Source organism: Anopheles aquasalis, chromosome 2, assembly GCF_943734665.1.
Source record: "Anopheles aquasalis chromosome 2, idAnoAquaMG_Q_19, whole genome shotgun sequence".
NCBI lineage: Eukaryota > Metazoa > Arthropoda > Insecta > Diptera > Culicidae > Anopheles > Anopheles aquasalis.
This window is the reverse complement of record NC_064877.1, coordinates 37,782,768-37,797,500: the sequence shown is the minus strand read 5'-3', so window position 1 is coordinate 37,797,500 and position 14,733 is coordinate 37,782,768. Positions and strand designations below refer to the sequence as shown.

The following is a 14,733-nucleotide window of genomic DNA, read 5'->3' as shown; positions in this document are numbered from 1 at the left end:
CAAATTAAATGAATAATCTATTTAAAAAAAAAATTGATTAAAAGATGCTATGGAAAATTTGTTTCCACAGCAGCTGACAGCGTAGCCATTGAACGCTACGTTGTGATGTGAATCAGTCAGTCATACTCCTATTAGTCATCGTTTGAGTTGGGATTCGTCAGTCTGTTCCATATCTTTTCGCGAGACTGGAAGAGATATGTATGCGTGTGCGACAGTGCTGTCTCTACAGGGGAACCTTCCGATGCCGATACCGAGGCTTACGGTTGATAACGTGGCTACTGATAAGGCCGTGCCATCGCATAGGAAAGCAAAAGGGCCGATAAGAAGAAAGACCTTCACAAGCGAGTAATGGTAATACCTCCGAGCAGTCGGCAAACTTTAGTTCACCTTCAGTATCCACTGTATTTCCGCATGATATTTGTCTTTTGGATATTGGAAAACACTGGCGACATTTGCCAGGGTGTAATCGCCTGATTGGTCAAGAACTTGACCACAAAGATTCCAAAGGGATTCCAGTAGCTTTCTTCGATCAATTTACGCTAGAAGGATCTACCAAACATGTACAGAAGCATGACATCTCAGATAAACGTTAAAATTTCACTAAATTCGTAGCATAGCAATCGCAAAACGAAAGTGCAGCTTCATTGTATCATCTGCAACAACTACTAGCAATAGTTCGAGGCGACTCCGTACCCCGTTAAAATTAAAGAAAGAAAGGCCACGCACCGCTCATCTTCAAATGCCAGAGCAGTTACAGTCGCGTTGTTCTAGTGGGACTATTCAGTGGCAACGCCTAGAACGAACGAACCAACGCACGATGATCATGCAACCATGACACACTGCGCCGCCTCTGGGCGCATGTGTACATACATCATCATCAGTAGTATTGGCCCAGTCGCGTATGGCGATGGTATCATCATTACCTTATTGGCCCTGAATTGAACTGGTTCCAGCGGCTTGCGAAAGGCAGGCGAAGGGGCTCCTTCGCTTCGCGTTACTATCCTATGGATCCTATGGAGCACCACTCCTCGCATACCAATGAACGCACCGTGTAGCCTACTCCGTTAGAAACAGAAACTTTTGCTTCCCCCAAAAACATGTTCGCTTAAATATAGACGCATGCTGTGATTGCGTTTGGTTGGTTGGTTGGTTGGGTTATGCTGCCCAAAGAAAAGCTGGGCGCCAAATGGCGCTATCCGCTGACGTCAAAATGGCATTCGAATCTCTTCACCACCACCACCGCTCTTGTGATAAAGATTCATAGATAGAGCTCTTATCGAAAAAGCACGAGCACGAGCTGGTTGGTTACGCTAATGGGGCGGGAGAGGCCTTGCCGTTCCATATGCCTGGTGCGCCTTCCTAGAGCGGATTGCATTTAGCCAGCCAGACTTGTATGCATCCGGGAGGCGGTTGTCTTTCACAAACATCATTGGATACGTACTTGTTGACAGGATTGTCATAGCTCAGTTTTCTGGATCATCAGTTTTTCGGGGCAGAATGGCAATAGTTTCAAACAGTATACAATAAGGATAGTAACTTGTGTGCCTGGTGCATTCAGGCTGCAGAAATCTTGACTGAATAAAACCGGAACCAAACGGAACGGTACGCACACCGCACTGATGCCAGAGACAAGAGAAGCCCATGAGATTTGTGTGCCGTGGGTAATGATTACACATTCGCTTTTAAAATTTCCGTTCTTCGCGCATCCGTAAAGCGCTTTTTTCATTTCATACACCTCGGACAAACGACACATCATCTGCAGTGGAACGAGACGCGAAGCAGCACTCAGCAGCAGCAGCAGAGCACCAACCAACCAGCCAACCAAACCCGCAGTGTTTGTATGTAAATCAGCGGCCATAAATTTACGTGGCAAAGCAGCTACTCCACATGACTCATCCCACAGCCGGCCGATGATGGCGAGGATCGGCTGGATTGCGCTTTTGCGCCGAGCTGTATCCCGTGGCCGTGTGCCATGTGAAGCGAACGTTTTCTCTGCTTGCAGCAAAAGCCAATGGACCAGCTGCACCCGCGCGACTTGAACTGTTGCACGGTGCTGTGGTGTTTCGAGTTTTGTAAATGATTAACATGTGTTAAGGTTGGTTGTGACATTCTTTGTATGGATTTTATGCCGTTCTGATGTGGAAGCAACATTTCTGATCCACCTGTGCTCTCTCTTTCTGGTGTGTGGATTGTTATGAATAGAAGCGCATCGCACTTGGAGACGATCCTCACTCCATCACACGGCAGCAATGTTTGCTTCAACGCTTCAACAAGCACTTTCCTAGAGCAAACTGACTTTATTCTATAACGGTTAGACTTCTCTTCCTACTGATAAACGTTCATTGCCAGTAGCGATAGAAACAAATAATATTGTGACTAGACGAGCACTACAGTTCTCATGCTACCATCTAGAAACTTTCTATACATCTTCTGCGCTAACCAGTGAAATCCGCAACTACCGGAGACTACACTCGGTTGTCTATTAGGGCATCAACAGTAAAGCGGAGGAGTACACACTAGATTAGAATTTCAATATGCTGTACTAACGATAAATTCAAATAACTTCTGTGTAAGTAGTGTGCACTTCTTACACGGTTTCAGTATGCTGAGCATGCCATGAAAAGAGTAGACGGCGACTCAGCTCATAAAATTTTTCAATACATTCCGGTAGGCCCAGATCGAGATGGAGTGATGATATCGACATTGATTCCAACGTTACTCAACATACGAATTGGATAACGACGTCGCTGGATCACGAGCATTCGAAGACCCTTTTGTGATTGGCTAATCCCGCCCATTGGCGCCTGATAAGTAAGTAAGTCAGTAACCAGCCAGCTCTCTATCTCTATGAACACTAGACCAAAAGTTGCAAACAGTCTGACACGAATTCAATGGCATGTATTCCTAAATTCGTAGCGAAAAATTATACGAAATAAAAAATAAACAAAGTCCAACCGAGTTCATGAATGTTGGGGTACATTTTCAAATGAAAACCGAAAGAACCGAATAGCGGTTCCCTGCCGATCCTCAGCCGGAGAATCGATTACAAAAATAAAAGCAAAAAAAAGCCCACAAAACAATGGCCATCACCCCGTGAGCAAGGAGGTATGACACATACTGATAAGATAAGACAATAAAACAGACCATGTTGTTATTGTTGCTGCTGTTGTGGCGATTTCACCGATCCAAGCGCGATTGGAGCAACGGCAGAGTCGAAGAAATCATTGCATATACAACGCTTTGTAGGTGTTTTTCCCCCAAAAATTTTCCACTACCGAATCACGACGTTAATCACCAAAACACATATTTTGATGATAATTCACACACCGACGGTCGATGGTGGAAAGCGAATTTAAGTTAATCAGTTTGTCCCTGCCACGAGGTTTTAGGGAGAAAGAAAGTTCCGGCGGCGGCGGCGGCGGCGGTGGTGCGTTTAATGTTTTCCACCCTCAGCGGAAAAAACAGCGAACCACTGCACGGTGTTTGTTGTAATTGTAATTGTAATTTCCGACGAAACGATCCGACTTTATAAAAGTCAATCAATGTCACGGCCATGCAGCAGCACGGCCATTCAAAAAATCATTAAATCCAGCAGCTCACGAAAGTGGAAGGCGGAGATATGGCAGTGATACTTACATTGCAGCACTGGCCACACCTAACAAAACATACGATGATCAAATGATGATCAAAACCCTTTTCCTTTGATGTGGTGATGGAATGAATGCTTTTCGCCTTCCTCAACCGTTGGCAGGCTGGCTGATAAGGGTACCGCCGACCGGACATCATACAGCGATCGGGAAAGAAGGCGGAAGCCCGGGCCGGAGCGGATGTCCAGCGGATGAGAATGGTCTTTGTCGAGAGCCGACCGCTTGGTGCAGTTTTGCTTTTATCATTTAAGCGAAGGGGTCGACGATAAGGCAACACTGATAATCAATGGCTAAAAAATCCAAGGCATGTGAGATCGAAACAGTTTCATAAGTGCACCACATTGGATCATGGCTAAGGGTGCCTGGCGCTCAAATTCAACGAAACACTATTTATTACCGACTATAATATACATTTACATATCTACAGTCTTGCTTGCTCAGCAGCAAGCACACATCTTGCAGTAACTATTTTCGACGACAAACAAAAAAAAAGACCAAGGAGAAGGGACATCTGTGCGATAAAAGGCTTCGCCTTACGACGTCGCCTGTGCGTCAGATTATGCCGGCCAGCGATGGGCGCCCCGGCGCAATGGTCTCGGACTCGGAGAGGCAATCTTATCTTGGGCACTGTGTGTGCCGATGTGGCGACAGTAGCCTTAACACGCCGCGAGTGTACAATAAACCAGCCGGAGCCCGTGGAGTAAATCCGACGAACTGGTAGAGCTCGTACTGCGCTGTCTTGTTTTTCAAAAAGATTCCAAAAGGGTGTGGCCGGTGTTGACGACTCGGAACCGGGCCGGTCGAGGTGTATTTGCTGGTCCAGATTGGCGTCCCAACTGAATGTAGTAGTGGTGGCCAAATAGACATCATCATCATCATCCTGAGTCAAATCTTGATTCCATCATCAGTACGATACCGTCATGGCAACGATTGAGTCATCACTGAGCCCGCGAGAGACGCTATTATTCGATTCGCGCTCTTCAACCCGACGCAACGACCGCGTCTTTAGGGAAGTGGTCCAAGGAGTCCAGGTGCCCGGTTTTCTGACTGGATGACACAACTGAAAACATGTTAGCCCATCGATGGGTAAAATAATTGGCGACCAATGGGGCGGGTTGTACTAAACCAACACCAGCAGCTGACATCAGCAGCGACGGAGCATATAATCGAAAATCGATCGATTGGCGAAATTAAACCATCTCGCCACACAACATGCTACCTTCTCCTCCTCCTTCTGGCACATCATTTCGATCGAATATGTTCCCAGAAGGATTGGCAAAGACGTGTCACATAAAACCACCTACACACTATCCTCGGTGGTTCGACTACTTCCTCACTCACAGAAAGTCTCTCTCTCTCTCGCTCTGTCGCTTGCTTTAATCGCCACTTTCTCCAGCAGCTCACTCGATCGAAGGATGCCGTCATTCCCATTCGCTTTTCCGTCGCACACTACGATTCGCGTACGAACCGGAAATAAATTCCTGTCCACCAGCCAGCGATGGCGTCTGTTTTCAAATAAAATAATATCAAAGGGTGAAAAGAAAGACGATCGATTTTATCACACGGAAAAGTGGATTCGCATGTTTTCCCTGTTGCCTTATCAGCAGCCCCACCCCGGGAATGTGTGTGCCGGAAAATTCCGACCTACCAACCTGAGCTTTTCTGTTGCTGTTATTCACAAGGAAAACCCCATAACTGCCGGCGCTCCTTTTTGCTTCGAACGAGGTGTTCCCTCTTTTTGAATCTCCACCCAGTAAGCACTCTCTCGCGCTCTCTGCGTGCGAGATGATGGATCACATGCACTCTCTCTCTCTCGCTCTCTCTCTCTCTCTCTCTCTCTCTCTCTCTCTCTCTCTCTCTCTCTCTCTCTCTCTCTCTCTCTCTCTCTCTCTCTCTGGAGACGAGAAAATTAGGTCAATGGGTTTGGTCCTGTGAAAAGCTGGCAGTAAACCAACCGGCATCCTGTGTATGCATGCTAGAGCAACCCGGCGACCCACCCGGTTCGTCTGTGGGTGGCGGCTCTAGCCAAGCAGATAAAATTAGAGCCGGTTCCGGCGTGGTAGACGTTGAGAGCGGGATCAACGTCCTTTTGACAGCCGCACGCCCAAAACGTACGCACGCCACTCAATACCGGGCCGGAGTACATGAAACAATATTACCGTAGGTTCGGGCGAGCACGAACTCCGTAGAACGGTGGCCGGTACCAAGAATTTAATTACAGTGATAGTGTTGAATGCAGATAACAAGGACGACCGACCGGACCTACTCCGGTTGCATGTAATTGGCGTACATTCATTAAACTAATGCATTAGATTGGGGCACGATGTATGACGTGTCGCTACAACAAAAAAATATGAGGTTCGTGATAGAAAAAAAAGGCTTGAATGAAAAGAGCTCAGCGTTACACAGACCTCGCACGCACGGCATAACATCGTCGTCAGCATTTTATCAACGAATTACGACACACTGAGGGAAGCATCTAGTCATCCCATATGTCACCACCCTACCACAAGCTGCTACCTTCCGCCGCACTCTTGGACCCGCGGCGTGCGATTTCGGCCGCAGCGCGATGATTCATAAACCGTCAGTCAACCGTTTTTGGCCGTTACTTACCTTCACCTTTCGGTAGAATGTCCATGATGCCAGCCATGAGGAAGAAACTGTCGCCTTTTCAATTATCTACCTCGCTTCGTGGAAGCCCGTCTGGTGCGATAAAGGGTAGGATCACGCAGAAGTAGCGCCCGTGCGTTGTCACGTACCACATACACTTCGCGGCGACAGATATGGCTGCAGAACGTCTTAGATCCGCTAATCGCAGCGTCGCTTGCCGTCGTGGTAGTTGGGGATTTCGCGAAATCGCGGGTGGCAGTTTCCCCTCCACAATCGAAGGAGGTGCGTTGGATATTGCGCGACTCTGCGCTAAAGGGCGCCTGCTTTGGTCCGGCGGTGGTTTTTCCTAGCTCTCACTCTCGCCGTCACCAGGCGCGGACCGCGCGGGTTTCGGTTTGCCTAAAAATGCGAGCAAAAGGCTCTCCCTTACCCCGCCCCGCCTTCGGCCTCGGTTGTTGCGCTCCGGTGCACGTTCCGGAATGGTGCTGCTGGTGCTGCTGCCGCTGCTCTACCACCGTAGCCGCGAGCCCACAATATTGGATTGGTCAGGAATGGACGCGGGGTGAGACCGGTGTCCCGCACCGATGCTGCTGCTGCCGCTGCTACTGGCGATGATGATGTTGATGGCGTTGGTATTAATAAAAGGGCAGAGATTTGGTGCGGCTCTGGCCACGGTATGATTATGCTGCTGCTGCTGCTGCCGCCGTCGTGTGGTTTGGCTCTGTTTTCACTTTTCACTCCACCTTCACACTCTACCAGCGTGGCTGCTGCATCTCACAGCAACAACGACGACGAAGACGATGACGACGAATGGAATGATGGCGAAGACGAAGGGTTGTTGTTGGTCCGTACCGGAGGAGTAGCCACTTGGCGCTTTGCTGTTGTTATGTGGGACGGAGGAGAGTGAGAGAGGCAGAGCGGCATCCCGGTGTGCGCCCCGTTGCCTTTTCTGTGGTTTTTCGTTTTTCGTATAATGAGCTATCGCTTAAACACCATCACATTAGACACACCTCAGCGAATGCACCGAACTAACGGACGGGCGGACGAACGAACGAACGACCGAACGAACAACAGTCAGCTTAGCTTCTCCTCTGCCTCCCGGAACACTAAGCTTACTTTGTTCCACTTTTCGCACTAGACACGGCGGCACACTGCGAGATTTCTCAACGCGAATCCAGCAGCACTCTTCCTGCGGGCGAATCTTGCGGGAACTTTAAACCGCACGACGCTGCACAACATTTGGTGGGGCGACCAGCCAGCAGGCGATTGTGATGACGACGACGACTCCCTATTCCGGGGCTCGCGTTCTGGTGGTCGGAGGCGGGGACCCGCTAGGACATGGTGCTGTTTGATCCCCGGTCACTAATGGAACATACACTGCTCTTCTTCTTCCGGAGGGAGCTGATTGATACTTCCTGCCACAGCCGGATGGAACGGAACGGAACGGGAAGCACGAGAAAGAGGCCACCTTCCCTTGAGGATTTTGTCCGCACAACAAAAATGGTGACCGCCTCTCACACACGCACGCACACGGATGACGTTTCGGGCGTCGTCGACGATGTCGTCGGTCGTTTAATTCGCCTCAGTTCCTAGGACGCACTAAACAGGATTTGGACTGGACCCGGGGGTGAGCAGGAACAAAGGACACTCGCGGCTGACGCATCACCAGAGAAGTTTCCCGGCGTAACGCAAAATCAACACAAACCCACCGAGTTGGGAAAAGCATTCGCGGAACGAATCAAAGGCTCCTCCGGCAGACTGGTTGCGGATGCGTGCGTTTACGGCGAGGGGTCTTTCGAAGGGCAGAAAAATTAGCAGCTATTTTAGGAAAATTAATCACATGTTTGACAATCAGTGGGCGGTGCTTTGAAAAGTACGAAAAACATTTCGAAGTACGTGTATTTTATCCTAAAAAATTGATTAATTATTAAAGAGGGGCTAACGCTGTGAATATAATACTCAAACATAGGAATACGCATGTGTTTCTATGATACTTTAGTAGAGGATTTGAAAGAAAAATGATGCAATGGAAATGGCACGTACTCCATTAAAAATTAACACAGAGAGAGAGAGAGGGCACAAATAACAATAAATTAATTACAACTTCACATGCAGTCCTCGCTAAGCGTTTGGACTTACACTAGCATTTTGTTCCCTCAGTTGTCAAATCATAAGTCGCAAACATCAAATGTTCGAAATTTCGAATTCGAAAGGATTCAAAAAAGCAATGTGTTTGATTCAAAATTATTCGCCACGTGATCGATGTAACAGTAACAAAGAGAAATGGATTGAATGGAAATGATATCTTAACAAGAATGTTGAATGCTAGGAGTGGATGATATGTTCCCTGTTAAGTTTTAACCACAGAAATCGTAGAAATTGTTACGATAGAAGCTTTTGCGTTTACTGTTCTTATCGTTGAACGTTGAAGCAAACACGTTTTAGAGTAGCATTTTGAACTACCTGCAATGATCATACAAGCATGACATAACGTACGAACCTGGGCAAAGACTCCAAGAGCAGTGTGGGACTCTCATCCACTAAATTCCGCTTCGGCTTAGGCCTATCCTCTCGCTCCCCATACAGCGGGTTGACGAGTATATACTCGAGATAGAACAGAGATATCTCTGTTGGTCCTACGAATAATCATTTCATGGTACCAAGTTGAGGCCGTTGACATGCCTTTTTTCTGTGAATTGACCTTTGAAGAAAGAGTGCTTTTGGACAAAACATTTCCAGAATTTTTATTCGATTTACTCGAAGCATAACTGGACCATATGTTGCTCTGCTTTAGCTTCAGCTCCCGGTTCCTGCTACTAACATTTTTCCGCATCAACCCCCTTTCAATGAAGGTAATTCTATGCACATCTATCAGCCGTGTATAATTCGAATTTCCTGATTGATGCAGCGTTGGATAGCAAACACCATTCTGGCATTTAAAGTACATTAGTATCTAAGCTGAAAAAAGGGGTTCCGTACTTTGACTTATGATATTATGACTGCCTGAATGGGAAAACTAAAAAAAACTACGTTTATCTGTACCGTCAGCACACCGATGCATATGATAGCGTTTGTGTTTGCTGGCTGAACTTTGGTTGGTAAGCAAATAAACAGCACGCCAAAAGCAGCAAAAAGAACTCGTGCATATCGTGCTGCAGATGATCAACTGCGTCTGCAAGAGGATCATAAGAAAGTCCAGATTTACTCAGTATGCAAATTGAAAAGTCCATCATGGGAGGAGTGAGAGTTTGGGGTTTCTTTGTCACGCCACTCTGCGCAGTAGTGAAAATGACATTGATGGATGCGATGCGATGTGGGAAAATTGTTTACCAGTGGCGTTGTGTGGGCAAATTTGGTTAATTATCGTGAATTAAGCTCGTTGATGGAGATTTGGTTTGCGTTGTATGATGCGATGCGCTGAAAATATGATGATTTATGATGAACAGTATTGCCAATTGTGGCGAAAAATGTCCTTTCACTTCAAGATGAATTCGGTCTGCACTTGCACGCCAGGGATTTGGTTTCCATTTTCTCGGTTGGATCCCGTGCCGCTTTCAGCTGAGAAAATTAAGCGGGGTTCATACAGATAAACAAAACCAAGCGTCCCCGAAACAACGAAAAATCATTCAATTTGCGATAATATTGCAAATCTGTGACTTTATTGAATATGAAACCTGACACGAGGGCAAGGATGATTTTCAGATTCCATCTGGCAAACCATTTAACAAACGTCGTGAAAGGGTGGTTTTGTCTGGGGCTCAGATCAGAACAATGGTTTTGTAAATTGACACTTACCAGTGATTGAGAAGGATGTGAGAGACGCAACATATCCGCGCCGCGTGAGTGGGAACATCTTGTAAAACCACTAATGGCTGATTGCGTTTTGAAGATAACCGAAACGCGATTTCGATTCATCTTGATGGGCAACATGCAGTAGATCCATCTCATAACACATACCATCCGCGTCTTCTGTATCTTAAAAGTGGATGCGGGCGGTGATGATGCGCCTATCGAAGGGGGAGCATGCCGTGGAATAATCGGATACACCGCTGACGGGGGCTTGAAGCAAAGAGTTGACGGCACATACTCGTATCCTTTCTGAAATGTGGGACAGAGCAACACGAGAGTAACAGGGTAGATAAAGCACAGTATTCGTTTCATTCGTGGAATCGCGAGTACGGTACGCTGCCAGTTCATAAAGGAGCGCGATGAAAGGGAAAATTCATAACATTTCTACGGATTCCTAGTGGTTTGTGCCACTTTATCCTGTTGGTCGATTGTCTATCTCATTGGAGGCTAAATATACGTTGACATATTTATAGAACGACGTAGTAATGCGATGGAAAGTATTTCAAATGTCAGTTACTGCTTCAAACGCCCGTCTCACGCCCTGCCGCCCACTGTTTCGTCCGTGGAAACGTGGCAATGACGTCATTGAGACCTCCTGTGGTCAAATATATTGCGAACTGATTTCAAACACCCCCTTTGTCTGTGTAGAGAGGAGCAGCGCACTTGCCGCAGGCTATAGGGCATCGAATGATGTGGCGCATCCTTTTTTTCTTCTGAAAATTGAACTAGTAATATTGCGAAAAAGTTACCGTTTGTACACCGTAGGGCTGTGCCTGTGCTGGCACCTCATACTTCAAAGTGCGGTCTCCTTTGAAGGATCACACATTGGGATCGACAAATGCCTCACAGCCGTGGGGTGATTGGGCAAACAACATCACCGCAAATAGATTGTGAAAGTTTGCGTGGCAGGATAAGAGTGTGGGATGCGTTTGATTGTGGTTATCGAAGCTGGAATATTTTTAATGGGTTGCGGTAGTTTCATGTAAAAAACAAATCAAAAACCTTCACATTCAGCTATTTTTCTGTAACAACCTTGCAATCGTTTAAAATCCTGCGATACGGGGAGCACATGACAAAAGAGCCTAAGAAAAATAACTCTAGCTTCTTAAGAATGTGCAGGATAAATAGACAGTACGTGACAATTGTACAACTTACGAACGAAGGTATTTCCACTATTCTATGCGCATTCGTGGGCCCTGAATAACTCTTTACAACTTTGAAAGCTTTTCTGTTTTCGATTGATATCGTTGATATTCGATTGATATCGTTGATTCGATATTCGATATATTCAAATAATATGCAACAGGCACAGTACATTTTTTTTTCTAAATAGTTATTGCTGCGTGAGGTAATGTGTTAAATAGAGAAGTTAGAGATCAGATGATCAGTTGATGCTTCTACTTTAGTCCAATGAAACAGTAAAACAAGATATGCTGCATTAGTAAAGGGCTATGAGTTTATTTGTATTATGATAAAAATCTCTCATTATTTGTTTATGTTGACATAGTAAATTAGACATTTTTTAATTATTTATTTTATCATATTCCCGAACAATTTTTGAATGGTTTTGCACGCGGGACAAAAGAAATTTTGAAGCATCCTAAAGCGGGTTTGAAACAAGCAATAATTGCTGGGCAATATTCTTGGTTGCTTTTAATTATTTGGTGTGAAAATGGCCCAGCAATAACCGAATACCTTAAGTACATTTCATCAGTCAAGAATATTGACCAAAAATATTGCGCAACTGTAACGGGCAATACAAATGTCTCGCATTTTTTCGGGGCACCCTGTACTCTTCTTCGTCCAATGAACACCCAATCGGTCGGGAATGAACACGAGCATAGACTGCCACCCACGCCAACGAAATTTGAAGATTCAAGCGGTAAGTTTACAAATTCAAAACGAGTTTAGGATTTCTATGTGTTTTAAATTATTTTCACAGCGAAAGCACACATAAATCTGCTTGTCTAGGTTAGTATTTGTCGTGGAAATGATGTTTTATTGCCAGACAATCTCTCACAAAAAAAAAAACGGTTGGTTGAGCGTTTAGTGGTTTCCGGCCGCCGGGACAGGCATCGTGAAGACACAGCAACAGCGTCGCGCCACTGCATCTCGGCCGCGTGTGGCGCTTAGTGGACTCAGTAGTGAACTCGCCGCCTAGTAGAGCGGTTGCTACAGCCCAATCCGCTCTGAGGATTGAAGTGAAACCGAAAGAAACCCGTTCTGTTCAGTCGGTGGTTGGTGCCGGACCGGTGATGATACCGGTGCCTTGTTAGTTCTCTGCGCATTGTCCGTTGTCGATCGTCGTGTCGTTCGCTCAGCATAAACACCCATGCCCTGGACGGATATGGAGGCGCACCTCATCGACTAAACGAAACAACGACGCGAGTGTTTATTTTTGCAAACGAATAGATCAGTGGCCGTCCATCGGTGGTGGTTTGGGGTGATGGTAGTGGAAAACATGATTGCGATCGGTGCGAGATCTTTGGCCAGAAATCGTTTAGACCATCCACGTGGTACGTGAAGGAGGAGAAGGCAGAGGTGCGTTTAGGAGGTGTGGTGCGATCGATCGGTTTTAATTTACCGCACACCCAGTGCTGGTGGTGCTGGTGCTCGTCCAACCGCCAAACCCCACCGCCTGTCGAGAGCAAGTGCGTTATGCGTGCGTCCGATCTGTTTTATGTGCACCCATAAACCGAGAAAGCCGCGAAGGCAGTGAATCCGCGAAAAGTTGAAAATACTCGTAAACCGCACGACGGTTGATTATTTTGTCCGTTGTTCACAAGTGGATTGTTCAAGCGGTGGTCAGCGGTGGTCATTGACGGTGGTGGATAAGTAACGAGTGATATAGAGATAGAGGGAGAGTTATACCACCTTTCCCCATTTTCCACCCCACTCGGCATTACGTACTTACGATACTGCAACGATTGGTGCTCTACTGTTGCGTCTTGGATCGTAGCAATCGTCGGCTCGTTTGTTTTTTTTGTTCCTAGACAAGTGCGACAATACTCAACATCGACTGCGTTAAGGTAGGCCTTTGCCCCATCTCTCTGTCTCTCTGGTTGCTACGTTACTGTGTGCTTGTACGCGCGTTTGTGTTTATAATTAAGCGAAGCAAACAAAGATGCAAGTTTGCAACCCAACCCCCTCCTGGCAGGTGCATCCAATCTTATCAAGTGTGTGTTTTGTTCGAATGGTTCACGGACCTCTAATTGATCTCTGCACTGAATCTCAAGTGACACCAAAAATCAAGACAACGGAAACGGGGGGACAATCGTCGATGACAGTGAGCAGTGGTCAGTTTTAGGGGGGTGGGAATGAGAGCATGGGGAAGGATGCGATATACTCAATTGTGGGCGAACGAGAATGAATATTTATTGGCGATGATAATGGCGAGACGCGCACGTTTGTGAAATGGCGGTGGCGATCTATTTTTATGGGTCCGTGTGGCAATGGTCCGTAACTATATTTTGCCGCTAGCGGGCCCGGAACCATTTGGACATTTAGATTTCCAAATTTCCCCCAACGGGAGCTGACCGTGGTCGCTTTAGGCTCCCTTTGGGTGCATAATTTATGGAATGCTAATAATGCTGGAACTAGATGAGAGTGTTGGCTGCTAATCGATTCCCTTCGTTGCGACAGCGGCGCGAACAGATGTAATTGAACCGGGGAGCATTCCGGCAACGATAACGCGCCTTGTGTGTGGGGAAAGAGGAGTCCCCGTGAGGTTTTGCTTCGGTAGCTAAGGAATCTGGGCACGCCGTTTGGAGTCCGGATGAAGGTTGCTACGATGCTTAAGATTTTCTTTGTTCTTCGATACGTGAAAAATGGGCTGCCACAAAGATATCCAGTATTAGCCCCGTTACCATCTTGTGGAGTTAGGAAATGCTTAAACGAATCACTGATCATTAATCAGAAGCACTTGTGAGAATCGTGCAACACATTATGAACACTCTTGAGAAACATTTTACATCAGACTGCGCTTAAACGTTTCCCTTAATGTGTAAAGTATTTCGATTTGTTTTGTGGTAAACCAAAGAATTTGTTTTTAATTTTTCCGAATTGTTTTTTTAAAGTAATAATAACAAACTCTAATAGACTCTTAAAACGTTAGAAAAATTAGTTTAAAGCGGCGAGATATACTGTGCTTTGCTCAACAGCCTGTTTTTTAAACCACCTTATCTGTATCAACCCCTTTGTTGTTCTAAAACTTTCGTGAAATATTCTCGAAGGGATATGTTTTCAAAAATGAGAGAACATAAAATAAAATACGGTATTCTCGCTTCACTAGATGCAAGCTACTAAGCTTCCCAATTTTATCAGGCTTTAACGGGTGTGTGACCGCCAAGCAAAACCCATGCGACGGTCATCCGGCGAGGGGTTGCCCGGTTGTGTATGTTACAACCAACCCTTCTCAGGCAATCCTTGTCCCGAGCTGCTCGTTCATGTTCGTTTACAACAAATTATTCATAAACTATTCCTTTGACGTCCTAACGATCTGTTGAATGCACAGAAACAGATCCTCGCTGTTACATTTGCTTTTCAGTATTTGCTTTTCAGCAAAGTGGAGTCCAATATTTTATAACAACAAGTTCCTAAATTCAACAGACACTTCTGGTACTGCACT

The 14,733-nt window shown here is 46.2% G+C and overlaps 1 protein-coding gene across 1 annotated transcript in view; it reads right to left on the bottom strand.

Moving 5' to 3' along the window:
* The window catches only part of LOC126578248 (serine-rich adhesin for platelets-like), a 15,004-nt gene extending 7,000 nt beyond the window's left edge, over positions 1-8,004 (bottom strand). The window contains exon 1 of the mRNA XM_050240610.1: positions 6,261-8,004. Coding sequence (XP_050096567.1) covers positions 6,261-6,297 — 37 coding nt within the window. The 5' untranslated portion in view covers positions 6,298-8,004. The remainder of the gene's footprint in view (positions 1-6,260) is intronic.
* Between the last annotated feature and the right edge of the window lie 6,729 nt (positions 8,005-14,733).